The sequence below is a fragment of the Apiotrichum porosum genome (assembly GCF_003942205.1).
Source record: "Apiotrichum porosum strain DSM 27194 chromosome Unknown scaffold_13, whole genome shotgun sequence".
NCBI classification, from domain to species: domain Eukaryota; kingdom Fungi; phylum Basidiomycota; class Tremellomycetes; order Trichosporonales; family Trichosporonaceae; genus Apiotrichum; species Apiotrichum porosum.
Genome location: NW_021167120.1, coordinates 491,016 through 518,569, shown reverse-complemented (window position 1 = coordinate 518,569; position 27,554 = coordinate 491,016). Strand labels below are relative to the sequence as shown.

At 60.5% G+C, this 27,554-nt stretch overlaps 11 protein-coding genes and 1 non-coding gene across 12 annotated transcripts; 6 read left to right on the top strand and 6 right to left on the bottom strand.

The window, feature by feature from the left end:
- Positions 1-1,201: 1,201 nt before the first annotated feature.
- Positions 1,202-2,733, top strand: EHS24_002613 (uncharacterized protein; the record flags this gene model as incomplete). Its single annotated transcript, XM_028618347.1, has 2 exons — positions 1,202-1,928; positions 2,012-2,733. The coding sequence occupies 2 exons, from the start codon at positions 1,202-1,204 to the stop codon at positions 2,731-2,733; spliced, it is 1,449 nt and encodes a 482-aa protein (XP_028473303.1).
- Positions 2,734-3,278: 545 nt separating this feature from the next.
- COQ1 (coq1 putative hexaprenyl diphosphate synthase) lies at positions 3,279-5,132 on the bottom strand (the record flags this gene model as incomplete). Its single annotated transcript, XM_028618346.1, has 2 exons — positions 3,279-3,617; positions 3,984-5,132. 2 exons carry the CDS (start codon positions 5,130-5,132, stop codon positions 3,279-3,281), a joined length of 1,488 nt encoding a protein of 495 aa, XP_028473302.1.
- Positions 5,133-5,565: 433 nt separating this feature from the next.
- EHS24_002611 (uncharacterized protein) lies at positions 5,566-7,890 on the top strand (the record flags this gene model as incomplete). Its single annotated transcript, XM_028618345.1, has 4 exons — positions 5,566-5,575; positions 5,613-6,393; positions 6,435-6,957; positions 7,012-7,890. 4 exons carry the CDS (start codon positions 5,566-5,568, stop codon positions 7,888-7,890), a joined length of 2,193 nt encoding a protein of 730 aa, XP_028473301.1.
- Positions 7,891-8,320: 430 nt separating this feature from the next.
- On the top strand, positions 8,321-9,705 carry EHS24_002610 (uncharacterized protein; the record flags this gene model as incomplete). Its single annotated transcript, XM_028618344.1, has 4 exons — positions 8,321-8,516; positions 8,954-9,256; positions 9,408-9,526; positions 9,616-9,705. The coding sequence occupies 4 exons, from the start codon at positions 8,321-8,323 to the stop codon at positions 9,703-9,705; spliced, it is 708 nt and encodes a 235-aa protein (XP_028473300.1).
- Positions 9,706-10,212: 507 nt separating this feature from the next.
- On the bottom strand, positions 10,213-13,780 carry IDE1 (Insulinase (Peptidase M16); the record flags this gene model as incomplete). Its single annotated transcript, XM_028618343.1, has 7 exons — positions 10,213-11,123; positions 11,161-11,352; positions 11,397-12,543; positions 12,581-12,670; positions 12,726-13,289; positions 13,337-13,367; positions 13,410-13,780. The coding sequence occupies 7 exons, from the start codon at positions 13,778-13,780 to the stop codon at positions 10,213-10,215; spliced, it is 3,306 nt and encodes a 1,101-aa protein (XP_028473299.1).
- Positions 13,781-15,008: 1,228 nt separating this feature from the next.
- On the top strand, positions 15,009-16,479 carry GCS1_1 (Zn finger-containing GTPase- Activating Protein for ARF; the record flags this gene model as incomplete). Its single annotated transcript, XM_028618342.1, is given in 4 exon segments — positions 15,009-15,069; positions 15,236-15,325; positions 15,393-16,329; positions 16,347-16,479. The coding sequence occupies 4 exon segments, from the start codon at positions 15,009-15,011 to the stop codon at positions 16,477-16,479; spliced, it is 1,221 nt and encodes a 406-aa protein (XP_028473298.1).
- A 77-nt stretch (positions 16,480-16,556) lies between these two features.
- Positions 16,557-17,969, bottom strand: EHS24_002607 (uncharacterized protein; the record flags this gene model as incomplete). The annotated part of the gene is made up of 1 exon (XM_028618341.1): positions 16,557-17,969. The coding sequence occupies one exon, from the start codon at positions 17,967-17,969 to the stop codon at positions 16,557-16,559; it is 1,413 nt and encodes a 470-aa protein (XP_028473297.1).
- Positions 17,970-18,651: 682 nt separating this feature from the next.
- Positions 18,652-19,066, top strand: HHF1_1 (Histone H4; the record flags this gene model as incomplete). The annotated part of the gene is made up of 2 exons (XM_028618340.1): positions 18,652-18,714; positions 18,818-19,066. The coding sequence occupies 2 exons, from the start codon at positions 18,652-18,654 to the stop codon at positions 19,064-19,066; spliced, it is 312 nt and encodes a 103-aa protein (XP_028473296.1).
- A 1,304-nt stretch (positions 19,067-20,370) lies between these two features.
- Positions 20,371-21,360, bottom strand: EHS24_002605 (uncharacterized protein; the record flags this gene model as incomplete). The annotated part of the gene is made up of 4 exons (XM_028618339.1): positions 20,371-20,430; positions 20,539-20,680; positions 20,901-21,281; positions 21,332-21,360. The coding sequence occupies 4 exons, from the start codon at positions 21,358-21,360 to the stop codon at positions 20,371-20,373; spliced, it is 612 nt and encodes a 203-aa protein (XP_028473295.1).
- Positions 21,361-22,049: 689 nt separating this feature from the next.
- Positions 22,050-22,148, bottom strand: EHS24_002604. Its single transcript has one exon. It is a non-coding gene; the product is annotated as a tRNA-Pro (tRNA).
- Positions 22,149-22,946: 798 nt separating this feature from the next.
- EHS24_002603 (uncharacterized protein) lies at positions 22,947-26,169 on the top strand (the record flags this gene model as incomplete). The annotated part of the gene is made up of 4 exons (XM_028618338.1): positions 22,947-22,978; positions 23,119-23,330; positions 23,373-24,214; positions 24,247-26,169. The coding sequence occupies 4 exons, from the start codon at positions 22,947-22,949 to the stop codon at positions 26,167-26,169; spliced, it is 3,009 nt and encodes a 1,002-aa protein (XP_028473294.1).
- A 469-nt stretch (positions 26,170-26,638) lies between these two features.
- Positions 26,639-27,279, bottom strand: EHS24_002602 (uncharacterized protein; the record flags this gene model as incomplete). Its single annotated transcript, XM_028618337.1, has 4 exons — positions 26,639-26,674; positions 26,770-26,914; positions 27,025-27,194; positions 27,247-27,279. 4 exons carry the CDS (start codon positions 27,277-27,279, stop codon positions 26,639-26,641), a joined length of 384 nt encoding a protein of 127 aa, XP_028473293.1.
- Between the last annotated feature and the right edge of the window lie 275 nt (positions 27,280-27,554).

Genomic DNA, 27,554 nt, shown 5'->3' with positions numbered 1-27,554 from the left:
ACGCGTCCACGCGCCGCGCCCGCGCGCCACACCCAAGTGCGGGAATCCGCTGCGCGTCGAGTGGTTCCGGGCGGTGGAGCAGAGGATCCAAACCTTTTACAGGGGGTATCCACAAGCCGGTGTCCCTGTGTTCAGGGTCCACTGCACGCGTCTGGGTCCTACCGACGCGCTCCTGAATGGTATCAAACGGGAAGGAACATGGCAGAAGGCTGATACACATCCCCTGGTTGGGACAGCACTTTGCTGTTGGGACGGCGGCGGCGGCGGCGGTGCTTTGTGCGCTGGCTGAGCGTGCGTGCAGGTGATCAGGTGAGTGCGTATGCGTGTGTGTGGGTGGGTGTGCGTGCGTGCGCGGGGCGCAGCCCGTAGCCCGTTGGTGGCCCCCCGTTTCGCTCGTCGGGCAGTCTGGATGTGAGGCATCAGACGGGGGAACAACAAAGGGGTGATGGGGGTGGGGGTGGTTTATTCTGAGCATCGCCCTCCTTCTCGTCCAAACCGGGGGGGCCGTCAAAGAGGTGCCAGCCATTGCTGCCCCGCGAGCGCTAGAGAGAGACGGAGAGACGGAGCGTTCAGAGGGATCAAAGGGGGATCAAAGGCCACAAGAGCCGACAGACACACAGCCGTACAGATGCAGGATGCAGGAAAAAAAAACCCTCCCCAGCCAGAGGGCGCCTGGCGCTCAGGCGTCCGTCCACACACACACGGCCACACACGGCATGCGTGCACGCGCGCGCGTTTGGACCCTAACACACCCACCCACCCACCCACCCAGAGACTGACACACAACAGCAAGGGCGCTGCGGCCACCCCCCCCCCCGCCCGGTTCCCTGCTTCCTCCCCCCTCTCCCCCCCCCTCTCGCCCGGTGCCACCCCCTCTTCTCTCCCCTTGCTGTCAACCACCACTACATTCTTAGAAGCCCCTCGTCTCCTTTTCTTTCTCTTTCTCTCCTTCTCCATCTCTCTACTCGCTCGTCACCTCCCTTCTCCCTCAACCGTCTGCGACGGCATTCACACTCTTTTGCTGGCGTGCAGGACACCCAGGCTACACACATCGATCATCGACCGTCGCAACCTTGTCAGACCTCTACCAACCTAGACAACACCACCGACCTAGTCTTCCCCCTCCGCCAGCACACCACCCACCCACCCCCTCTCCCCCGGTTTTTCACCCCAACCACCACCATCCATCAACCCATTGAAGATGCGTTTCACTGCTCTTCTTACTCTGGCCGCCTCGGTCTCGTCAGTCTCGGCTGCCGCCATTCGCGAGGCCAGGCCAGTGGCTGCTGCCGTCAATGAGCGCCAGGCTGGTCCTGCGTCTCGTCCCGACATTGCAGCCAGGCATCCCGCACACGCCGCCGCCCACGCAGCCCGCCGCTCCCCCGGCCACGGCTCTGGTTTGCGCAAGGTCCGCCGCCGCCGCCGCTCGTGCAAGGCCAAGACTACCGTTGCTGCGACTTCTACGGCCGCAGCCGAGCCTGCGTCGACGTCGTCCGACTCGTGGGCGGCGTCGTCGGCGTCCGATTCCTGGTCGTCCTCCGACTCGTCGGGAGCTGCCTCTGCCTCGGATTCCGCGGCTACCGGTAGCCTGGTCGACGGCTCGCTATACTCCAAGCCCAAGACCACCACGAACTCCAAGACTTCGTCCGCCACCGAGTCCGAATCCTCCTCCGACTCGTGGGGCTCAGCTTCGACGGCGTCGTCGTCGGCCTGGGACTCGGCTAGCACCGAGTCGGCTGGCTCGTGGTCGTCGTCTTCCTCATCCGACTCGTCGTCGTGGGGTACCACCACTTCTACGGCCAACGGATCGGCTTCGACCTCGACCTCTAGCTCGGACGCCTTCTCGGGCGTCCTCGCCCAGCTCTTCCCCGCCGGTTCCGGATCTGCTTCGTGGACCACTTGCCCCCAGGCGGCAAACGTTCTGAGCTGTGAGTATTTCTGATCAACCAACCCTGAAACACAGGTGGTCTGTATCAGTTTCTTCTGTTCTGTGTCTGACATTCAAACCCAGTCTCGGACGCTCTTACCCCGCTCCAGTCCGGTAACCTCCCGGGCACCACCACCGACAGCGGCGAGACCGTCCACACCCAGACTTACCCTGCTGGCGGCATTGGTGGCACCACCGGTATGAACTGGTACACCCTCGGCCAAAAGGACAATGTCTCCCCCAGCTCGGCCAAGGAGCTCCTCTTCTCGTACTCTGTCAAGTTTGTCAACTTTGACTGGGTCAAGGGCGGCAAGCTCCCCGGTCTGTACGGCGGCACCTCGTTCGCCGAGGCCAAGTCGTGCTCTGGTGGTCGCCAGGACGCCCGCAACAACTGCTTCTCGACCCGTCTCATGTGGCGCGAGAACGGCATGGGCGAGATTTACAACTACCTCCCGCAGAACTCGGCCAACTCGGCATACTGCAGCACCCCGCCTCTGTCGGTCTGCAACGCACAGTACGGTGACTCGATCGGCCGTGGCGCTTGGTCCTGGCAGAACAACGAGTGGAACGTCGTCTCGCAGCGCATCAAGCTCAACGACGTCGGCTCGGCCAACGGCGAGCAGCAGGTCTTCATCAACGGTGTTTCGGTCCTCAACCTTTCCGGCCTCGAGCTCATCGTCGAGCAGGGTGCGGCCTTCTACGGCATCATGGCCCAGTCGTTCTTTGGCGGCGGCGACTCTTCGTACGCCCCGTCGTCCGACCAGACCGCGTACTTCAAGGACTACTCGCTCATCACCCTTGCTTAAGATCTTGATCTTATCAGTCATTGCGCTGTAAGACTGGATCTTGCAACCCCAACAAACTCAACTCCCGTGGAGAGGAGCGCTGGTCGCTTCTCCCTGCAAAACCACCCTCTACCCTCCGACACGTACATAGGCGCTGGCGCCGTGGCAGCGGCGCTGGTTCGTCTCTGTCAACCCCCCCCTCTCTCTCTCTTTATGGTTTCCCATTGTCATAGGTTCCCCCAGTCTCTCCTCTGCCTGACTCCCCCTCCCTCCCCACCACGCACAACATTTTGCGTTGCACCTGTCATATGTCGCCCTCTTATCTTTCTCTTTTCTCTCATCCCCGTCCGTCAATGCTCCCCTTTTGTACGTGCGTGCGGCTGAAAAAAAATCTGTGATATGTGAATGCATAGCGGTGCAATGTAAAAGGACGCGTCCCGCCTCTCCGATCCCAATGCTGAAGAAGGAAAGCCACCCCAAGAAGGAAGGCTGCTCCCAATCTTGTCTACGTATGTGTGTGAACGCCCACACGCAATCTCTCTCTCTCTCTCTCTCGCTCCTTGTCTCTACTTGACACGGTCGACGACCTTGACGGTGAGGCCGACGAGCGCGTCGCGCGCCGCGCTCTGGGGCAGGAGCTCGACGAGCGCGCGCGCCTCGCTGGCAAACGTGCGCGCCAGGTCGGCCGTACGCTGCATGCCGCGCGACCGGCCGACGAGGTCCAGAGCCACCTCGGTGTCGCCTGGCCCTTCAAACTTGCGCATGATGAGCGGGCCCAGCTCGGGGAACTCCTCCCACGCAAACAAGGCCGGGGCCGTGGCCAGACCCAGACGCAGGTCGGCGCCCGAACCGGGCTTGCCCAGGTCGGCAGAGGCCGGCAGGTAGTCGAGCATGTCGTCGACAAGCTAAGGCACATGTTGTCAGCACATGTGCGCAAGCAAAATCAAGCGAAATTAAGCGTCTGGTTATGGATAATGGAACATGACGCGCGGCATCGCCTCTTGCGTCGGGCACACATTACACACATTGTACACATTGCACACAGTGCAGTGCACACCATGGAAACGGTGCCCTTCCGGGACACGGCACGCGCCGCGGAGGTTCTTTTTGATGACGGCACACCCAAAGTTTGCCAAAGTTGCCAAAATAGCAAATATAGCGCCCGAGAATTCCGCAACGAGACAAACGCAAAAAGGCAGTCTCGTAGCGAGAGTGTGGGCGGAAGGAAGGAAGAAAAAAAAAGCAGCAGCAGAACCACTTGAAACACATACCTGGAACGCGATACCCAAGTTACGGCCGTAACCATAGGCGACATCCTTGACCCAGGCCGTCTCGTTTGCGGTGCAACCACCGAGGAGGACGGCGGAGCGCGCCGACTTTGCCATCAGGGACGCCGTCTTGAGGTACGTCTTGCGCATGTACTCTTCAAAGCCGGCGGCAGTGGGCTCTGTGGCGGGGTTGGCTGTGGCGCGGAGCTGGAGGACCTCGCCCTCGATGAGGTTGGCGATGGTGGTGGCCATGAGCTCGACGACCTCGCCGGAACCGAGGCGCGAAAGTGCGACGGACGCGCGGCCCAGGAGGAAGTCGCCCGAGAGGATGGAGAGCTTGTTGCCAAACGCAGCGGGCGCCGAGGGCTCGCCGCGGCGCAGGTCCGAGGCGTCGACGACGTCGTCGTGCAGCAGCGACGCGACGTGGATCATCTCCACAATGCTCGCGAGTCGGCGCTGCGTCGGGAGAATGGTGGGCGAGCCGGGACCGCCGGTGGGCAGGAGCTCGGCAAAGGGGTTCTGCTTGACGGCAGGAGGGAGGGGCCGCTGCTGTCCCTCGGCAGGTATCCTGTACGGCGAGGCAAAGACCATTTCACCGCCCTTTTCGGCACCCATCGACTCGGGGTTCCAGTCGTTGAGCACGCCGCCGTCGCTGGTCAAGGCGTTGTCGACGCCGCCGCTCCGTGACCGCAGCTGCTCCCGCGCCTGAGCCTCGACCGCGGCCCATCCCGGTCCAGCAATGCCGTTCGTCGCCTGCGACATGAGCAGCACAAGCAGTGGCCGCAGGTGCTTGCCCTCGGCGTTGAAGTAGTACTTTGCCACACTGTCGAGGGCCGGCGAGCTGCTGCCGAGCATGTGGAAGAGCGAGTGCTTGAGCTCGCCAATCTCGGCGGTGATAGCAGCGAGTGGGTCATCGAGGTTGAGCTGCTGCTTGGACGGGCCGGCAGGCTGCACGAGCACAGAGTGCGCAGACTCGGTCGCCGCAGCCCACGTGCTGCTGCTGGCCACGGCGGCCGCCGCAGCCGACGAGTGAGGCGCCGACGAGTGTGTGTTGCGGACAGCGATGGCCGCTGCCGAGCGCCTCGCAGCGCTGCTAACGGAAGTGGCATAGACCGTCTTGCGGCATGCGGCCTTTGCGGCGCGGGAGAGCATCGCAGAGATGGATGTGGCTTTTGTAAGAGGAGAGGGCGGGGCGAGCAGGCGCCAAAAGGACGGGTGCCGAGGTGAGAGGGAGGACGAGGACGAGGAGGGAGGGGGGGAGAGAAGGGGGAGGGAGATGAGGTTGAAAGGCGGTGCCTACGCCGATATGCTTGTGAGTGGTGCCGAGCAAAAGAAAATGTCGGCAAGGTGGTTGTCAGTGAAGGGGGCAGAGGGGGGGAGGGAGCGGGTACAACCGGCGGGTCCACGCTCCGTGTTTTTGATAACGGCCGCCGATCAAGCCCGGGCGTGTGGAGTGGGGGGGATCAAAAATGACACGGTGTAAAAACAGATCTCTCCCCTCCACCCGCAGCGGGCGGCAAAAGTTGAAGGCGAGCGTCATGTTGTGCAAGTTGTCATCCTTTTCTAGCAACAGCACGACACAACAATGGCGAAGAGTGAGCTCACCCTGTTCCCGAGCCAGCTAACATCCAGGCAAACACGCCACCAAGCAAAAGCGTGAGCCGACGCCCGCCGACTCGGCGTCGGACAGCGACTACTCGTCCGACTCGACGATCGAGGACGAGGACGGCGCCGAGCTCACGCCCGCCATGGACGCTGCCATCCTGCGCACCCTCGCCAAGATCCGTAACAAGGACGGCGTCTACTCTGGCGAGAACATTATTCAGACCGAGCTCGCCGCCGCCCAGGCCAAGGCCAAGAAGCTGGGTCTCCCGGCACGCACCGCCAGCCGCACCGCCACGGCCAAGCCCTTCCTCCTCAAGGACCAGCACCGTGTCAACGTCCTCGAGGGCGTCCAGTCCGACTCGGAGGATGACAACTACGACTACTACAACGAGCCCGTGACCGTTGTCGAGGCTGAGCGCCGCGCGCGTGCCAACGCCCTCAAGGCGTTTGGCGACTTTGCCGGCGGCGACAAGGACGGCAGCGACGACGACTCGGACGACGAGTTCCTCGCCAAGCGCGAGCACGGCGCCGACGAGGCCGCCGCCGAGGGCGAGGCGTACCGTAACTTTTTGCTCGAGATGGGTGGCGGCGAGGAGGAGGTGCGCCGTGCCCTCGGCATGGCCGATGCCGAGCCCACCGACTTCCGCGAGAGCTTGAGCGACGAGGACGACGCCACCGTCGTGGTCAAGGAGGAGAAGAAGAGCAAGAAGAGCAAGAAGACCAAGGAGGTCAGCGAGGAGGACAAGGCTGCCGCAAAGGTCGCCCGCCAAAAGAAGCGTGTCCAGGCCGACGAGGACTTCCTCATGGAGTGAGTTGCAGCATATTTGGACCTCAACTGACACCGCTCAGCTACATTCTGAACCGCGGCTGGATCGACCAGGAGTCCAGCGCTGTGCCCACATACGACCAGATTGTCGGCCGCCCCGTCGAGGACAAGGAGTCGGACGACGAGGCCGAGGCCGAGGCCGGAGACGAGCCATGGGGCGCCATCGACGACGAGGACGACTTTGATGAAAAGGCCGAGGCCTTTGAGACCGAGTACAATTTCCGTTTCGAGGAGCCTGGATCGTCGACCATTCTCACCCACCCTCGTGAGATCCCTTCGCTTGTCCGTCGCGAGGACGACACGCGCAAGAACAAGCGAGAAGCACGTGCCGAGCGCAAGGCCGCCGAGAAGGCTGCCCAGGAGGAGGAGACCCGTCGCCTCAAGGGCGCCAAGCGCCGCGAGATTGAGAAGCAGCTCGCAGCGCTCAAGGAGGAGCTCGGCGACGGCGTCGACTGGGAGCAGATGGAGAAGATTATGGACGGCGACTTTGACGAGGACGAGTGGGAGAGGGTCGTTGGTTCCATGCTGGCCGCCAAGGCCGAGGAGGTGAGTAGCAGCCATATAGCAAATGGCACGTTCACCGCTGACTGGAGAACACAGGACGACGAAAAGCCCGAGTGGGACGACGACGACCTGGGCGACTATGGAGAGGAGGATGGCGAGGAGTACCCCGAGGACGACGGCTGGGTCGAGCCTACACCCTGGGAGGACGCCGAGGGCGAGTTTGCCGACGACGACGCCCCAATCGACATGGATGCCGACTTTATCGGCCTCGAGGACGTGCCCAAGAAGAGCAAAAAGGACAAGAAGAAGGACAAGAAGCGCCGTGACGCCGAGGCTGCCGTTGCCGAGGACGACGCCAAGCTGTCTGTCACCGAGCGTGCCGCCAAGGTCAAGGCTGCGGCTGGCGAGCTCCAGGCCCTCCACGGCGAGGACCAGATCGGTGACCTGCGCACCCGCTTCAAGTACACAAAGTCGGCTCCCGTGTCCTTTGGCCTCTCTGCCGCCGAGATCCTCATGGCTACCGATGCCGAGCTGAACGGCATTGTCGGCGTCAAGATGCTCGCACCATACCGCCGTGGTGGTCTCGGTATCGCTGGCCGCGGCCTCGGCAAGCGTATTCGCGACTTTAAGGGCCGCGTCGCAGACCGCAAGTGGGGCGACGAGTTGCCCGTCGAGGACAAGAAGAAGCCCAGGAACAAGGCCAACAAGGCCAAGGGTCTCGGTGCCAACGCTATTCCTCTCGGCGAGGGCGTCAAGGGCAAGCGTATGGGCAAGAACGAGCGCGAGAAGCTCAAGGCCCGCGCAGAGGAGGCTGGTGGCGACGCGGCGCCAGCTGCTGCGCCCGAGAAGAAGAGGAGGCGCGACGACGACGACACTGCCGCTCCTGCCGCCGAGTCGTCCCAGCACGATGGAGACGGCGAAGGCAAGAAGAAGAGGAGGAAGAAGAAGGCGGTGAAGACTGAGGGCGTCGCATAGATGGGATAGTCTGGGCTACACATGCATACTCTGTACTGTTTTCGAACCGCACCAGGGAGGGGGAGTGCCACAATCAAACACCCTCTGCCGAGCCCCCCCCAGCATCAACCAAGCACCGTAGAGCAACGAGACAAGCATGGGCATGGCCGTTGGGACTCTACCTTGTACAATGTCGACTCTGTTGCATGCATGCATCCAACACCCTCGCTGACCATTACCCCGTGCTCTCGCTGGCCAGCTGGGCCATGTACAACGCGTGCCCCCTCATTGGCCCAAAATCCGCCACACGCTTATAACTCCGCCCCGCGTCCTCCGTCCTGCTCGCTGCTGCCTGCCTGCTGCCTGCCAGCCGCTCCTACGTCGACCTCATCGAGGACAGCCCTACCCAAGCAGCCTTGCTCGCTAGACACCACTCTATCCAACGACGGCCATGTCCCGCCCCCTCGCGCGCCTCGGCCTCACCGCCGCCCGCACCAGCCGCACCTCGGCGGTCGCGCCCGTCGGCATCCGCGCCTTCTCCTCGTCCCAGTCCCGCATGGCGTCGCCCGCACAGAACGACTACTCGAAGGGTCCCTCGGCCCTCGACAAGGCTTCCCAGCTCTTCTTCTTCTCCGAGATCGTCCGTGGTGAGTATAGCCATGTGCCGACAAGGAAGGCACACGCGGGAGGGCGCTGCTGGGAGAGTACGGAGGGACACGGTGTGCGGGTCACCCAGTTGGAGGATTGTGGATATGTGGTTCGGCCAACATTAGACATGTGGGGCTTGGCCGTGTATCCGAGAGCCGATGGGGAGTGAGCGTGGGTTGTTCGGTGTAGCTGGCAGTGTGCTGCTCAGGCAGTCATTGCTGTTGTGCTACGGGATACGCGGCCACGTTCAACGGTCCTATCCCCGGCAGCTCATCTCAACGCCACGGCCCAATCCAGCTACTCTCGTCCAACTGCCTTCCTCCAACCGACCCGCATCGTCCTCCTTTGTCTCCCCGGCGTCCTCTCGCCTCACGTCATGGGGTACTCCCCGCTGCGCTCAACGTTGCTCAAGAATGAAAGCGCTGACAACCCGCAGGCGGCTGGATCGTCCTCGAGCAGATGTTCCGTCCCCCTTACACCATCATGTACCCCTTTGAGAAGGGACCCCTCTCCCCCCGCTTCCGTGGCGAGCACGCTCTGCGGCGATACGCCAACGGCGAGGAGCGCTGCATCGCGTGCAAGCTGTGCGAGGCCATCTGCCCCGCCCAGGCCATCACTATCGAGTCCGAGGCCCGTCTCGACGGTTCGCGCCGCACCACCCGCTACGACATTGATATGACCAAGTGCATCTACTGTGGTTTCTGCCAGGAGGCATGCCCCGTTGATGCCATTGTCGAGAGTGAGTGGGATGAGATGGGAGACGGGGAGGTGGGCACTGGGTTGGAGCGGCTAGCTGCGGGGTCGAGAACCACAGCTAGCTGGCCTGGTGATCACACAGTTCCTTCTCCTGTCACCAGTCATTGCATGGTCGATACTAACGACCCCCACAGCCCAGAACTACGAGTACTCGACCGAGACCCGCGAGGAGCTCCTGTACAACAAGGAGAAGCTTCTCCAGAACGGCGACAAGGCCGAGGCCGAGATCGCCGCCAACCTCCAGTCGGACCACGTGAGTGTTCCCCACCACAGGCGGGAGCGGGGATGGACGAGGACGAGGACGAGGCAGAGACCGAGCTGTAACCTTTGGCGACGTCACAGCTTGACAGCGTGCTCCTGTCTCTACCTCCTCCCTTCCCTCCCCCGTTCCCTGCCGTTGCCATGCCGCCGCCTCCGAAACACCGTCGCTGACAATCTTCCAGTTCTACAGGTAATCGAGGTGACTGGCGTTCCATACCAAGATGCATTAGGCGATAGAAGTGGATTTTTAAAAAAGCAAACCTACATTCCTATTACACACACACAGCTGCAGCTTTCGGGCTGCTGCCTGGCAGCCGTTGCATGGGTTCGGGATGGTCGAGTTGAATGTCGTCCGTTGGTTACTTACTTGAGTGACGGATTCTGATGTCAACCGACGAAGGGGATTGGGCAGGGCACTAGCGCAATGGGTTGTTTCGGGTGTGGCACCTGTGCCTTCCTGGCGACTCTACTTTAGCGGCACACCATCATTAACCCGTAGACTGCCGTAACGAGCACAACCACGACCACTGCTGAAGGGGCACACACTCCATTACGCCATGCAGGTTGAATCTTGGGTGCATCTACTACTACAGATCTATTCTACTCTTTGAGATCTCTGACTGCCTCTCTCTGCCTCTGTCTTCCCTTCCCCCCTCTCACACAGCCGCTCTCCCCGCTTCAAAGCTTGGACAGAGCAAAGGTCTCGACGGGGTACGGCGCCTTGTTGGGCGTGAGACCGGCCTTGAACGCGTTAATGTCCTGGACATAGACGTTGCCGTCGCGGAGCTTGGCGTCCGACACCTCGGCAAGGGGCTCGAGACCGTCGACCAAGGCAGTGAGCTCGCTGGCCACGTCGGCAGCGGGGCTCGCCTTGGTGATCGCCGCGTGGGCAAACTCCTTGACGGCCGAGAGGTCCGGGTTGGATGCCATCAGGGTCTGGAGGGCGGGCACGTCGACGGCGATGGCATTCTTGGTGAATGCCCCGATGAGGAGCTGTGCCGAGGCCGGGTTGAACTTGGTTCCCTTGTACTGCGAGCGCATGTGGACCGAGAACTTCTTGCGTGTCGGTGACTCGGGGTGGACGTACTTCATGAAGAAGTCGAGGACCTCGGTCTTGGTGACCTTGCGCAGCTCCTCAATCTCCCTTTCGCGCTGGCCGAACGCATAGTACTTGTCCGAAATACGGCCCCAGTACCTCCGCGACTCCTCGCCGAGGTTCTTGGGCTTCTCCTCGCGCTTCTCAATCTGGGTTTGGCGGTGACGCTCAAACGCCTCGTCGGTCATCTCCTCAATGGTCGCCTTGAGGGTCACGAGGAACGACTCGATACGCGACTCAACGTAGACGGGGTCACGCTCAGACTGGACGAGCACGCGCATACCCGTCGGCGTGGCCGCGGCCGAGGTCACGTAGCCAAGCTGCTCCTTGGTGCGGAGCACGTTGAACGCGGGCTCCGAGGCAATCTGGCCAAGCATCGAGTTGCGGGCGCGGGCGACGACGTCGGTAGAGTCACAGGTCTGGGTGTAGTAGGTAACGCAGCTGTTGACCTCGGACGGGTTGGCAACGGGGATCTCCCACACGTTCTGCGAGCCTGCGGAGTTAGTCGTTTCGAGGCTTGTCTAACTCACTCTCAGGAAGAATGAGAACACGAGGGGGAATCTTCTCGGCAGGGGCAAGCGCGCGGGGGTTGAGCATGCGCTGGACCGTCTGCTGGATGGCCTTGGCACCCTCGGCCGAGGTGTTACCGTGGACAAGCGTCTCAATGTAGAGGCGCTGGAAAAGCTCGCGGCAGTAGGCCTGGACGTCGGCGGGCGTAATGTCTGAAGAGTTAGAGGCGAATGCAGTGGTCCTTGCGCAAACTCACGGTCAATCTCGGCGAGCCTCTCCTTCTGGGTCCAGATCACCTGAGTGGTGACGTACGATTGCCAGAAGCCGATAACGTGGTAGGGCTCGGACAGCTCAAAGTTCTTCCAGCGGAGACGCACACGGTCTACAATCTTGTCAAAGCGCTCCGGGTCGACCTCAAACTCGATGAGCTTCTTGAGCATGGCCTCGAGGAGAACCGACTGCTTGTCCGAAAAGCCAGTAACGGCCAGGTTGAACGAGTTGCCGCCGTACCACAGGGCAAAGTTGAGCTCTGCGAGCTCGGCGTCGTAAATGTCCTCGGTGACAGAGTCGTAGAACAGCTCGCACATGAGGCGGCCGAGAACGGCAGTGCGGGGAGTTGCCTCCAGGAGTGGCGACTGGACCTCAATGTAGACGTTGGTCTTGGGGAGCCAGAAGCGGTCGTCGCGCTTGTACCACAGACGCGAGATCTCGTTGTCGACGAGGAGCTCGGGACGCTCAGCGGGCTTGTCAACCGCAAACTTGTCAACGTCGAGGCGCTGGGGGACGAAGGGGTTGGGGCCCGGGAGGAAGATCTCGGGGATGGCGGGGCCAGAGTACATGTCCTTAAGGAACTCCTCGGGCAGCTTCTCCTGGTGGTAGTGGGTGCCGTAGATGGCCTCCTTCTTGTCAAACGAAGCAGTGACGTCCTTGGGGAGCTCCTTGCAGGTCACACCAATTGAGCCACGCGAAGGGTCAAGAAGCTGGAGAGACTTGGCCATGAGGGCCTCGTCAAAGTCGCCTAAGAGGTACGCCGAGGTCAAGATGTCTTCACGCTCGTAAGGGTGCTGCATGGCGCCCGAGAGAGTGGTAACATAGCTGCGGACCTTGCTACGCTCAGCGAAGCGGAATGAAATGTCGGAAAGCTGACGCATCTCGTCAAACGCAACCTTGGAAGGGGGCGTGTTGCGAAGCAGCTCGAGGTACTTGCCGATCGTGCGAGCGACATCCTTCCAATGTTCCAGGCCCGACTCGGTGAGCTCGCAGGTAATCTTCAGGAACCCAAAGCCGTTGGCAGAGTGCGAGGGGCCCGCACGGAGCGAGTTGGCCCAGCCCTGCTGCTTAAAGTAGGACAGAAGCGAACCCTTGCCCTCGTGACCAACAAAGTGAGAAATGTAATGGTACGGCTGGAACGTTAGCTTTGGACCAGCAAGTGCAGCTCACCTTGAGCTCCGGGAAGTGGTGAAGGTCGGGCACGGGGATGGACAGCTCGAGCGCACGCGCGTCGCGGACAGGCTGGACAAAGGTCACCACCTGGGAAACGTCAGTTGAGAGGCCGGTGTGGGAAGCCGCGCTAGGAAACACTCACGCCACGCATGTCCGGTCCGTAGGCGTAGTCGTCAAAGGTCACGCGCACACCGTCGGGGCCAGTAGGTGGGCGGCCCTCGGTGCGAACGGGGACACGGTCAAACTTCTCGCGAACCATGCGCTCAAGGGTGTCAAGGTCGTCACGGCCGGCGACGGCAAGCTTCATGCGGCGAGCGCAGTAGTGGTGCTCCCACCACTTGATGAGCTGGTCACGGGGGTCGCGACCGGCGGCCTTGGGCTGGTCCCACAGAGTCTCGAGGTTTCCAGTGCCAAACTTTCCATAAACGTGACCCGGCGTGGAGAAACTCTTCTCGAGCTGAAAGAAACGCCAAATGTCGTTCTGAATGTTCTTCTTGTGCTCCGAGTTTACGGCCTTGATCTCGCGCTCGGTGCAATCGTCTGAGAACAGTGGCTCGATGAAGAAGCCGGCGAAGCGGTCGAGAGCACCCTCGAGCGCATCGGGAGCGACGTCAAAGAAGTAGTTGGTCGACGACATGGCAGTCCACGCGTTGGAGCCACCATTGTGGTTGGAGAGGTACGACGAGTACTCGTTCTCGGAAGGGTACTGATGGCGGGTTAGCTTCGGATCATCAGCGGGGCCGCGCGGCTTACCTTCTTGGTGCCCATAAACATCAAATGCTCGCTGTTGCCGTCAGTGGGGTTGTTCTGAGAGAGGTGCACATACCAGAAATGAGCGCAACCAGGCAGGTCGTCGGGATCTGAGAGGTGCCCCACGCCAACCTCCATACTGGCCGCCGCCTTGTCGGCGTCCGGGTCCGAGACGAGGATCACCTCCAGGCCATTAGGAAGAACAATAAAGCGGTGGGGACGGTCCTCGGTAGGCGGGAGCTTGAGCGTGACCTCACCCTTGGGCTTTGGGAGCGGGGGGCAAGGAGCGAAGACTGGCACGTCAATGGTCATGTTGGTGGCGGCACGACCGAGTGGAGTGGTAGCGGAGAGTAGGGAAGCGGGGAGCTCGGACGACCTGTATACGAGGACGGCGAGGAGCGCAAGTGTAAGCGCAAGACAGATGGCCGGCCGACTGATGGCTGGCATGTGGAGTGGTGGACGTACAGCGAGGTGATGGGAGCTGTGGTCGTGCTTACACGCCTTGCTTGCTGGACGACTGATGCAGCTGCCCGCGGAGCCGAGATGGAGGAGAGGGCAAAAGAGCGGCGAAGGGCGCAAGGAGAGGAAAGAGAGAGGGGCGGAATGCGATTCCTTGCGAGTCGACTAGAGACTGATGCGAGCATACGAGAGGGGGATGGGAGCAAGACAGAGACAGAGATGATGGGGGGGCGGTGGGACAGCGGCGGGGGGGCAAGGTGGGGAGTCGAGTGATGGAGATGTCGCATTCGGGTATTCTAATCGGCTCAGCCTCCGGAACTAAATCGTTTGTTCAATGCCTGCCTAATGTAGGCAACTCTTGGGTTACATTCTGACGGTCTACTGAGACAGCCACGCTGTCCTAAGAGAGAGAAACGGAGCATGCACGGGTTCCATGTACTTGCTGTTGATAGAGAAGCCAGGCAAGATCGGCTGAATGCGAGACAGAAGTTGCTGCTCGAAAGGAAGGAAGATATGGTGTGGTCGCGTGGCGCCGCCAAGCGAGCGCGTGAGCGCGTAAGTGCGTGCGTGCTGGACCTTGCGTACCTTCCTTGACTCCACCCCAGTGTACCGGCGTACCCAGAGCTCCCAACTGATCAAGGAAGAGCTATACGATGGCTGTTCCCGTCCCCTCGACTCGGGCTTCCACAGGTGGCGAACAATATGGGTGCGAGACAAGGGTGTGTGTTGGGTGCGGTGCGTGGGTGACGACGTGGTTCACTGTGCGGCACACGCCCACGACGAAATGTCAGAACAGTGAACAAGTGCGAAGTCCCCCTAGACGGTGTGCTGGAGATAGAGGGTAAGCAATTATGAGCAAACCAAGTGCGGCGGTCGTGTATGAGTATGTTTCCAGTGCTGCGCTGGCTGCCAGAAACTAACAACGGCAAGCGTTCAGCCGACAAATCGAAACATAGTAGCCTATAGTGGTGTTCTCATCCCCCTGCTGTAACGCCCCCCATTAACATTCCCACGGCAGGATCTGGCCCATTTCTAATTGCAATTTGAACGGTGCCTGGCTGTCCCCAGTTGACCCGAACCCGCCCTTTACGTGTCGCGGGGCGTGTGCTGGCGCAGTCGCTCACCAGCGACACGACCATCCTCTGGAGCGTGTCTCCTTTGCTCTCCATCTGCACAAACTCCCTATTCACCTATTCACCAACATTGTGCAACCACCATGGCCGAAAACTACCAGAAAAAGGAACTCCTCACTCTTATGAGCACGGGCGCCAACAAGCGTGAGTACAACTGGGCCCTCTCAGGTTCAAAGTTCAAGATGGCCGCGACACGGTTGGAGTCTCGGCAGGTTCCACGAACACGTCGGTCTGCCGGTCGTGCGCGCGACGCAAGATGTCGAGGGCTCTCTCTGTCCACCACCCATTTTTCTCAAGCTGACCACTCCAGTCTGTGTCGACTGCAATGCCCCGTCTCCCCAGTGGGCGTCTGTCTCGTACGGCACCTTCATCTGCCTCGAGTGCTCGGGTGTCCATCGCGGTGAGTTCTAGGTTCATCGTCCCCAGACGACTGCTGTCGGACCCATTTTCTGACGGCGGTGTCACAGGTTTCGGTGTGCACATCTCGTTTGTGCGCTCCATCACGATGGACAAGTGGTCCGATGACCAGCTCAAGAAGATGACCCTCGGCGGCAACGAGGCGTTCAAGACCTTTATGGAGAGCTACGGCTCGGAGGGTGGCTACTCCAAGGGCATTGGCATGAACGAAAAGTACAACTCGTGGGCTGCCGCTCAGTACCGCGAAAAGCTCGCTGCTGCCTGCGCCGACCCGCCTACCGACTGGGCCAAGTCGTCGCCTCCTGCCAACTTTGGCGCTCCCTCTCGCCCAGACTCGGGCCAGGCAACCCGCAAGTCGCGCGCTCTCGGTGGCAGCTCGTTGGGCTCCAACACGCCGTCGCGCACCAACAGCCCGTACCAGGACGATGTGCCCTCCAAGGTCGGCAACGAGGCGTACTTTGAGCGTCTCGGCAGTGCCAACGCGTCGCGTCCCGACCACCTCCCGCCGTCGCAGGGCGGCAAGTACGGTGGCTTTGGTTCGGCCCCGTCGCCTGACCCGGCCAGCTCGCACCCGAGCTACAACCTCTCGTCGCACGCGGCCCCTACGCTCGACGAGTTTCAGCGCAACCCCCTCGGCGCTCTGAGCAAGGGCTGGGGCCTGTTCTCGAGCGCCGTCACCAGCGCCGCTGGCGAGATTAACCAGACGGTCGTCAAGCCCGGCATGTCGCGCGCCCAGGAAATGTACGACACTGGCGCCAGCGACGACTGGAAGCGCTACGTCTCCACCGCAACCACGCAGGCCAAGACAGCCGGTGGCTGGGCCGCTGCCCGTGCTGCCGACGGCTGGGGCCAGGTCAACGACGTGGCCCGCACCAAGGGCGGCGTCGACCTCAACGAGCAGTTTGGCAAGCTCGGCCTCGGCAAGGGCTCGGCCCGTGACCAGGGTTACGGCCAGGTGGGCCAGCACGGCGACGACTTTTTCGACGAGTGGGACGACCACGGAGCCCACGCCTCGGGCTCGGCTGCCTCCCCAACGTCGCCACTCCGGCCCCGGCGCGCTCGTCGTCGTCGACCCCGGCTCCCGCCAAGCCTGTCAAGAAGGACAACTGGGACGAGGACGAGTGGAAGGACTTTTAAAACGTAAAGTCCTGGCTGGGTCGTGGCATTTTTCTCTTGGCAGTGTAGTTTATAGATTAGATATACAACGGGGGCCTCTAGGCCTTCTCCTGAACCTTTTTATCCAGTGCAGACGCCTTCTCGTCGACCTTGTTCTCATTGACTGATGCCTTCTCGTCAGACACCGAGTACGGCGGTGCCGCCTCCACCGGTGGTGTGGCCTTGCCACTGGTAGTAGCTGGTGCGTCCCCCTGCACGAGCTCTGGCAGCAGTGTGGCCACGACGGCATTATACAGCGTACCGACCAAGTGGGCGTTACACCCGGCGTTTGAGAACGGGTCCACGAGCGCGTCCACGCTGTCGCCGTCCACGGGTGTGACCCAGAGTTTGAGTCTGCGCGGGACGAGCTCATCGACGCGTTGCCGCAGAGCGCTGTCCAGCGCCTTCGCCTCTTCCGGTGTCGGGTCGACGGGGGGCGGGCCCGGGTATCCGTTCGGGAACAGGATGCGCTCCAGCAGGTCCACGACCTTGATCCCGAGCTTGGCGTTGAGGTGCTGCTCAAGGAGATACGGGAGGAGGCGGTCGAGAATGGGCGCGAGGAGGGCAGTGACAATCTCGACGCTGCCCCAGGCGGTCCTCACGGACCACGACGGGCGTGCGAGACCTGCGCGTCCGTCGGTCCCCAGCCAGGCGGCGGCGACGGCAAGCCATGGATCCATGACACGGTTGTGCTTGGGACTGGCCGGCGGGCACGCTGACAGAGTGGCGATGAGCCATGTGAGGCCAGACCACAGGACAGTGATGACAGTCACGAGGGTGCGGTACGTGCGAAGTGCAATGTGCACTCCTCGTTGCCAGCCTTTGTGTGGTGGATAGGGTGGTGGCTGGTTGCCAATCGACTTGCCCCTGCGCGGAGTGCCCGGTTGACCCAAGAGCTTGAGTACGATCTGGGCATAGAACCACGGCTGGGCAAGTCGTCGGCCCACAGACACGAGAACGGCGCGCGCGACGACTTCACGGACGACGAGACGTTCCGCGTCTGCAGCATACTCGGACGGTGACAGTCGCAGGGCGAGGAACGACTCGACGAGAGCCGAGCAGTAGCGCGGCGAGAGGACATACGTGTCGTTGACGCGTTCGGTGATGAGGAGCGGCGCGCGGGCGTGGTACGCTGTGGCCAGGTCGTCGTCCCCCGCTAACGTCACGGCGGCGCGGGCAGCCCAATACACCTGCAAATGCGTGGCCGCCAGTGTCGGGACGTGGAGAAGGATCAAGTCGGCGAGCGGCGCCGAGTCGCTATGCAGGTCGGCGAGGATGGGGCCGAGCAGCGGGACAAGAATGTCGCGGTTGATAGCTGGGAGGAGTGCGCGATCCCGGGGCGAGAAGCGCGAGTACCAAGTGAGAATGTAGGCGCGGAGCGCGAGCGCGCACAGGTTGTAGACCTTGTCATGCAGTACGATCTGGTCGTTTGTGTCGGCGGGGAAGAGGGGGTGGGAGGCCAGTGTCGCCATCGGCGAGCAGCTGGACTGCAAGCGGTTGTTGCGTGTCCCGCCGCCGCGGCATGGTTAGTGGGTGGTAAGAGGGGCAGATGGGTGGGGGGGGGGACTGTTTGTTAACGGCGGCGTGGCATCAGATGGCTTGTGGCACGGATCGGCGCAGCAGTTCGAGTACGCCGAGACGCTCTCTGACACACTCGTGCAGGCGCATTGCTAACGGGGGGACAGGGTGACGAGGAAGGGGTAAGAGTATAGAGTAGAACGCGATGGGTGCAGGATGCATGCGGAGTGACACTGGCGCGGCTGGCTGAAGATGGCAAACGATGGCCTCATGCTCTCGCCCCTGTGTGTGTTGGTGCTGGCGGGGGGCGTTTGTTTGGGCGACGACCCGCTCTGGGCACAACAAACGAGGATGCAAGATCACTGACTGATTGATCAAAGTCACGTGACTCACGTGACCCAACGGCCCAAGATCAATGCGAATCACGGCGTTATGGCCAGTGTTTGCGTCAGACGCCTGCCCCCTGCCTTCCTGGGGCCCTGCGGTGGCGCGGGACCAGATCTGCACCAACCCCTCCCCGTCACATATAAGACCCGGCTCCCCACTCGGTCTTATTCCCCATCCCAGCTCTCAATCAGCAAACGCTCCTCTCCTCTCTCTCTACACCAACCCCCCCAACAACAACTTATATCAACAATGTCCGGTCGCGGAAAGGGTGGCAAGGGTCTCGGCAAGGGTGGTGCTAAGCGTCACCGCAAGGTAAGTCCACATCCCCCTCTTCCTGGTGTTTGGTTCTTCTTGCACATACTTGCACGGCCAACACTCTCATGCTACCTTTCTTGTTGCTGACTCTCTCCTCCAGGTGCTTCGTGACAACATCCAGGGTATCACCAAGCCCGCTATCCGCCGTCTCGCTCGCCGTGGTGGTGTCAAGCGTATCTCGGGCCTCATCTACGAGGAGACCCGCGGCGTCCTCAAGATCTTCCTCGAGAACGTTATCCGCGACTCGGTCACCTACACTGAGCACGCCAAGCGCAAGACTGTTACCTCGCTCGACGTCGTCTACGCTCTCAAGCGCCAGGGCCGCACCCTCTACGGTTTCGGCGCCTAAGCGATTCATCCCTCGAATCAACACAACAAGTCAAGCTCGCGCGCGAGGCCGTCGCGGTCGTCGCCGCTGAGGAAGGGGGAGGAGATACTTTCGTTTTCGCTATACTTCTTTTTTATACCGCCCGAGGACGTGGGCGATGCACTTTCTTCTTCTGTTTTCTATCACTATTACTGCTGCATGGTTGGGTTTCTACTGACTGGCCTGGTGTGTGCGGTGGCTGGTTTTATGACTGGGTGAGGGAACGGTGCGGTGGCGGGGCGGGACATGCGCTGGGGGAAGAAGGGCCCTTCCAGCTGTGGGTGGCGAGAGACCCCCACCCCGACGCCGTAGATGAGCGGAGGTGACGTGTGCAACGCAGTCTGAGCTGGGAGCGACAGTGTTGCTCCACTCGCGATTCACAATTCCGGGGTGCAAACATGAGCTGAACAGGAGTCGTGCAGGACAGTCGTACAGTGGCGCTCCACCAACGGGCGGGCAACTATGACACTGATGCACCGTTGCCTGAGCCCATGTCGAGGGTGAGGAGCGACGATGGGGTGGGAGAGGGGCGGTGATCACGAGAGGGCCGAGAAGGTGAGCAAGGGAATGGGGGCGAGTCGAGGCGGTCAAGGCGGGCGTGCATAGATGGCGAGGTGGCGAGCGGGAGCATGTCCCTCAGCCCTCTTCGTCAAGCTCCGTGACTTTCATTTGTCAACCACTGCCAACACCACTCTGCAAGAGGGATGTGGGTATGTAGGTGACACACATGGGCAACGAGGGGGCAGGTTACAGTACAAACATATGTCAGCTTTTGGAGTGCCAATAGTCAATGCACTAGCACCCTGGAGAAGTACGACGACGTCGACCATGGACAAGTCTTCCCACCGCAGCAGAGTAGCGCTGTCGCTGTCACGTTAACGCATTTGACAGGGGGATCGATGGGTGAGAATGTGTACACCCCCAGATGCTAAATTTCAGTACAGCAGCGAAGAGAGCGGCGCGATGCCATCCCGGAACAATGCGACCCATGCACCACGACCACTGATACACTGAACCAGGCCCAAACGGACAAACAGGGAAAGATGTGGCCCCAAGCCTGACAGACACAGCTACACCCAGCCTGGAGACCATCCGATGAATATGTCGAACCCAGCTTGCTCATTATATGGCTGGAACCACATGAAGACGGACTCCAGCCGCAAAGCGGGCCCTAGTGACCCCCAGACCCAACACACACAACACACCCCACCCAACACACCATGGCACCACCACTGGCTTCCGTGCAATGCTGATACATTCGCGTTGTCGTGGTCTTTTTACATTGTTTAGAGAACGACAATGGTGCTGGGGGTATACTTCTTGGAGTTGTAGGCGCTCTTGCCGACCTGGAACTCGTTAGCCACCGCGCTCTCGTCACATCCATGTCTTGAGCGATAGGCGGATGGTACACGGCCCGTTCCCTCCGCCGCCCACTCCTGCCCTCCTGCACTCACCTCCCAGCCGGGGACGTCCTTCATAATCTCCTTCTCGCGGGCGAGGGCCGCCTGGTTCCTGCGGTAGACGTCGCGGTCCTGCTCGGCGAGCATGGCGGGGACGAGGTTGATGCGCGACCAGGCCTTCTCACGCTTGAGCTCGCTGCAAGGTTAGCTTGTTCCGTGCGTCTCGGAAGTGAAGGAGCAGCGGGATGAACGCAGGAAGAGTGTCCGAGTGGGTCTGAAGGGAGCATGCCAAACGACTGAATTGGCAAGGACGTCAAAGCAGTCGACATGCTGTCTTCCTCCTCGCCTCGAGGTGGCCACGACAGCCCACAACACGTATCCCCTGCTCCGGTCCAATCGCGCAATTCAGGACTCACCGACGCTCGAGGTTGCCCTCGCCGAGACGCCAGAAGCCAAGAGCGCAGATGATGGTGACAGCGCCAAAGACGACGGCACCGCCGGGACCGCGGGTGGGGAGGTTACGCTTGTACTTCAGCGACTCGTAGCCTCCAGGAGGAGGCATGTCCCTAGATGGAGCGTCAGCATAGTTCCAGTGCACACGCGAAAGACGACTGGCGGCGCGGCGTGGCGAGTCAACAACGACATGGCGGACGGCAACGGAGACCGGGATGACGCCGACATGGTCGAGGATACGTTGGACCTGGTCCCATTGGGGCACAATGGGCCCAAACGCTGTCCTTCCCACATCCCCTCGTCCATGTACAGCCTCCCGCACGCCGTTGCGGCGACCATTCTCGCTGCGCTCGTTGCACGCGCCAGTCGACCTCATCGGGGTAAGTCGACGTACTGCCTGAAGCCGTGGAATCCGCTCGACATGATGGGCTGGGTCGTCAGCGTCGGTTCAAACTCTGAGGCAACCTGGAAACACGCCTTGTGGTCGTCGTGACCGTGTCGAGGCTGCTGCTGCCGCCTGCTGCTACTCACTGTATGCTCTGTTGCGGGTGGTCGATATCGAGGAGCCAGGCCAATGGACGAGGTGAGGACGGTCAGGACGGCTCAGAGGTCGAATATTTCCGAGGCATTTTTGGCGCATTTATCCCGGTTGCCAGTCGTCCGCCTCCGGCTTTGACCTTTTCTTGTCGTCGCTGTCTGCTGCTCCACAGCTGGTGCACGACCTTCTGAGCTGAGGATACATTTAAAGTAAAAATGCAAGTGCTTGCATCATGCTTTGAAGAGCGCCAATTTTGTGCCCAGGTGGACATGCGTCTACTTCCCCTGCCACAGTGGTGCCACATCATCTCCCTCTCCCTCTCTCCCTCCCTCTGCGCGAGTCGTTGTCCTCCGTCCCTCTTGCCTCTGTGGCGTCTAAAAATGCGGTCCCCGCCCATCCATGTCACTGCAGATCTTTGTAAAAACGATGCACGCCCCAAGGAATGCCATTCCCCTCCGCCGATCGTGCCACACTCGCCAACCCACCTCCTACACTTCTTCCAACAAGGTCAAAAACTTGTTCCTACACCTCCAGAAGCTTCAGCAAGCTCCCCAGGCAAAAGATAGCACGTAGCGGGCCGCTCCGGGACTCGAACCCGGGTCGAATCCAATCTAGAACAGTTGTTCTGGGTGCAAAACCCGAAGGATCCATCTTACCCCTGGACCAAGCAGCCTCTGATATTCTCCAGCTTCTCAGTGTCGTGCCAATGTTTTCGGATGCAATGTAGAAGAAGAATTGGATGAACAGTGGACGTTCGAAGTTGGTCGGTCGGGTCGGCGGAATCCGCCACTCTCACACTGACGTGGTCCCCGTTGTTCACTTCGGGCACCAATTTGGGCCCGAAATGGTCTAGCGTGATCGCGTGGACCTCGGGCACCCCGTGGAGCTCTCGCATTTTGGATAGGAGCGAAATTGAACGAGCAATGAGGGTTGAAAGTCTTCCGGCCATTTACGGACTAACCTCGCCAGTTTCGTTTCCGACCCTCCAGATCGGCATCCACATATGCAAGCGCTCTGAACGATCCCTAGACCATGTACGCAGCATGGATACCTACCCCAATCGCCCAAGACATCAGTATGCTCAGAGAATCGAACGGACTGGAGAGGCGGTCGAAAGGTGGCGGACATGAAAAATGAGGTGGACATGCCGTTGTTGGTTGGAGGTTCTAATCTCCAAATGTAAATTAAGCCGTAATTTATTACAAACAGTTTATAAGGAATTTCCGGCAATTGCTTCCGGGGAAAAGTCGATCAGGGCCATCATTCAGGGTCCTATATATTCAGCCGAAAGCTTCCCCTGGATTCTCACCTTCATCCATTTCTCCATCCACCTTCGATTTTTGATAACTTAGCTCCCGCATCCATCCACCTCCACTCGTCCTTTACGATGACGATCACACAGCGCAGTAGCTCCTGCTCGCACTGTTGAGGACATGTTACCCACTGGTAAGGTGCACCGCGGGGGTTACCAATGATCCAGTCATCCGGTGATCCGGTCATCTGGTGATCCAGTCACATCTGGTAATCCAGCGATCCAGTGATCCCAGTGATCCTGGTTGGTGAATCAGTTTGCATGCTCACAAGGATCGCCATGATATGCCGGAAGCGCAGAATCTGACTCATGTACTGATATCGCCTCCCAGGCCGTGCAACTCGCTTGACTGGAAGTCCCTCGCCACGCTTCCACCGGGTTCCTTGGTCCATGTCCACTACGGTGGAGAGAGCGTTGCGAATAGTCCACAAGGACGACTCGAAAACGACGCCAAGAATGCAAAGCACTCGAGGCTGGCTAACGATGCGCGTGTCATTGGCGAGCTGTTGCCCGACTCGACATGGTCGGTGTACCGTCTCGACAGTGAGTTCAATGGGGGACATGAACAACACTGACATGTGCCAGTCAATGCCATCGATGTCGACATCTACGAGTACCGATCGCGCCTCGATCTGCAGGCTCTTGAGCGCGCGTTGATCGCTGTCGGTGACCCGCTCTGGCTGAACTCTGCCAAGGACGGCCTCCAGCATGAGCCGGACAGCTCGTTCTTTCCCCCATCCAACCCCATCACTACCCCGCCGACTGGGGGTGCCAGTGTGCAGCTCAACGTCACCATTGAGCGGCTCATCCGCGGCTCGGCCGAGGTTTGGGGGCAGCGCTCGTCGCGGCGCATTCACCCGAGAGCCCTCAATGCAGTAGCCGACGCGGCACTCGTTCGTCGCACCTGGCACGACAACCCCCACCCAGTCTGGGTTTCCGCGAGCAAGGACATCACGGTCGAAGAGTTCGAGTTCCGCGCTCCAGGTATCGACTACCGTGGCGATAACGCTGGCCCTGGTACCACCTACGCCAACTGGAGCCAGGCCTACGCCCACGGAGTCGTAGCTAACGACCGCGACACTCGCATGCTCGTTAACGGTCCGTTCTTGGATCTCTGGGCCCTCGACCTCGACCACTTCGAGATCATCCTCGCCATCCTGTACCTCTGCCGTCTTATCTACTGGTACCGCCCCCTAATCGTTCTCTGCGAATCGCAGCAAGTGACTGCTGTCTTTATCAACCTCGCCGAGTTCTACTCTGCGATGCCCGGGGACGACGAGTTCTTCGACGGCCACACACATGTGCCCAATGCCGAGGTGAAAGAGCACGGCAAGAAGTTTGCGCGTATGAACAAGATGACCGGCCCCTTCCTCCCATGGGTCGGCACCATGTTCATCGCCAGAACTTCACCGTCCACCTTCGCCATTGTGTCGTCGCCGTTCACAGGGGACGGATCAAGTACGACAGTGACCTTGCCGACGAGCTCATCGAGCTGGACGCGGTCGTGACCGCCATCGGTCAGGCATGCCTCGTGACCGCCACCTCGCTCCCGACGCGTCCGGACGTAACCTCCCTCTCCGACATGCAGGTCCTCCTCGCTGCGTGCCGCACCGCCGTCAAGGCTCGCGGCCTCGACCTCCTCCTCGAAAAGGCTCGCAGACAGCTGCGTGTCCAGGAGGAGTATCTCATCGCGAGTCGGATGTCTACTGCGACGCCAGGCCTTACCACCGAGCAGCGCTCCGCCGCCGCCGTCTCCCGCCGTCTGACCGCCATCGCCTCGCACGAGAAGGTTGCCGACGTAACCGACTCGCCCGCTCGCCGCGTCCTGTTTGACGGCATCTGGCGTGCTGCAGAGTTGCTTGTCGCCCTCGGCACGCCCGAGTTCCACCGCCACCCCCTTCTCCCCGCCGGTGTGACCAAGGAGGAGACCTGGGCGTGGTTTAACAGTCGCGAGGAGGGCGTCGAGATCGTCATCGCTGCCGCTCTCTACAAGCGCCACCCAACGTACGGCATGACCCCTGCCGAGACAGCCGCATACGCGCAAGCGCGGTTCGGTGCATACCTCGACACGGTTCATGGCGACAAGACACGCAACTTCAACTATTGCTATGAACCATGCGAGATTGTTCTCCTGAAAGTGTTGGAAGATTCATTCATTCCAACAGCATCCGGTCTCTTCTCATGCCGATTGTGCCCCGGCAAAGGGATCGACAAGAGCAACCTTCTACACAACTGCCCGAATGACCCAAGACATTCCACTACCTTGGGCGCTCGTAAGACTGCCAACCGCTTCCGTGGCGACAGGACGACGCTCGACCTGGACGGACACATCCAGTTCGGTTTTGACGCCCTCGCACACGTCGACTATTTTCCCGCCGAGCTCATCGACGACCTGAGCATAGTTGAGCTTGACGACCTCCTTATGCGGGCCAAGCGTGGCGACCTTGTGCACCTTGGCTTCGAAAATGTCACCCCTGCCGAGTGGGAGTTGAACATGATTGACCGCATCCTTGTCGACAACTCGCCTACGGACGTGTGGCAGGTCAAGAATGCCATTGCAGCCTTGTACTTGAGTCCCGGCGTGCACGCCTACCTCGAGGTGGTGGACGTCTTGAGCCAGGACGCTAGAGCTCTTCGCCAGGTTGTCGACGCCATCAATGAGGCAGTCGCGCTCGAGTCCCGTGGCGAAAACAGCAGTCCTATTCAAGTGTACGCCTGCAAAAAGACCGACTGCATATGTGCCCGTCTCCTCGAACCCAAGAGCAACCACTACTGCAAGACAGTCGGTAGTTCCAACACCATCAAGAGGCAGTCGGGCATGCAACTGACCGGCGACGTCATTACATCGTTCGTTCAGCTACCCGCCATCGTCAAGCGCCGCTTGTGGGCCGCATTTATTGGCGGCAGCGACGAGTGTGAGGATCTTACCCTCGAGACCTTCACGTGGGGTGCGTCCAACCCGATTCCGGCCTCAGTCTCCTCGACCACCCCCTCGGCCAAATCGACTGAAGGCTTCGCCCAAGTGCTTCACGGCTTTGCCCAAGTTCTCCCGGTCATCGCCCAAGTCCTCCAAGGCTTCGGCGAGATTCTCCACGCTTTTGGCCACAACGGCCAAGGTTTCGCTCAATGCGCCTGCGAAGGTTTCGGCGTCGTCCACCAAGGCTCCGGCCTCGTCCAAAAAGGCTTCGGCTTCGTTACTGAAGGTTTCGGCCACCCTCAAGGCTTCGACCTTGTGCTCCGCGCCCTCGTTCTCCAAGGCTTCGGCCTCATTGTCAAACGTGACGATACGGTCAATCACGTCGCCTCAGCTGTCGATCAAGGCGCCCTTAGCACCACGTCTTCATCAACATCGCCTGCTTTTCAACAGCTGTCACTCGAGTAACCACCTTGAGTAGGCTGAGTGCCACAGAACCGTCGTCTGCCACTACCTCGCCCCTTTACCGTCAACGGACCCCCTGCCGTCAATAGAGCCCCAAGAGGCCGGGATTAAACATTTGTGTTAGTCATTGTATCCAAGTCACTACATGTATCGCCGCATTTGCGCCCCAGCGTTGAGGTTGGGATTCGGTTAGAAGTTTGATCTGCCCCATCAATGGGACTGTTCCCAAAGCCACCAGTCAAACAGTTGCGACCGTGGTGGGTGGTGTCAGATGTCAGCAACTGCAAGCTAGCCCTCGGCGACACTAGAAGCTCAAGGATCGAGACCCAATCCTCCTCCACACTGCAACTAAGGGGATGTAGATGCATGGGGCGGGACGTAGTCTGTCCTCGTGGGTGCAATTCAGGCGGGGTATTGTCATAAGCTTGTGAGCTTGTGGGGGTTATGGCGGACTGGCGGGTCGTGTTTGAGATTACTGCTGCTGCTGGGCACGCTGCTGGCTGCGGAACTACGTGAAGCGTCAGCAAAGACTGGGTTTATGAAAGTAGTCCATGTCCAGCACGTCGGCCCGTGACACATTGTCCCCCTCCACTCTCCACTCACAATGTCACGCAGCTGTCCATTGGCCTCGTCCATCTGCTTTTCAAAGTACTTTGCCTTCTTGGTCAGGTTGGAGACGTCCTCGCCGAGTGCCTTCTCCTGCGCAGTGTGCTTGGAGGTGATCTCGGCACGGGGCTGCGCGATGAACCTAGCGACGTCAGCGATGGGTAACGTCACGGGCTTGCCGCGGCCTGTGACCATTCGGTCACTGCACCTGACCGCGTTCGCGACGCTGGGTCACTGGCCCTACCAACTCACATCTTGCCAACACCCCTGTACATCTTAGTGTCGTCGCCAGGGATAGTTGCCAGCTCGCGCATGGTCAGCTCGAGGATCTTGCGCTCCTTCTCCTTGGAACCGATCTGAGCCTTGACCATCTGCAGCTGGCGCTGCGAGGTGATGGCCTGGGTCTGGATCTGCTGGAGGATCTGGGGCAAGAAGTTAGCAAAAGGACATAGAGTCGCGTTGAAGGGGCTGTACCTTTCGCAGGGTGTCGTCGGAAAGGTTGGACATGGTGGGTTGTCTGGAAGGTCGAGTGCCCAACGCGTCGCGAAGTAGTTGTTGCCGCTGTGGAATGGTGTGGAAATAGAAACGGGGCAACTTGTAATGAGGGATTAGGCTTATGTTAATCTTATTAGAAATCGGACATTGTAATGAATGAACCCCGCAGCCATTGGCCTGGGCGGCGCCCAAATGCTTGGCGACCGCTGTGAACCGCATGGGATCGAGAGAGTGGAGGTGGTCCTACGCCGATCGTGTCGGAAATCTATGAGCCCACAACGCTCGTG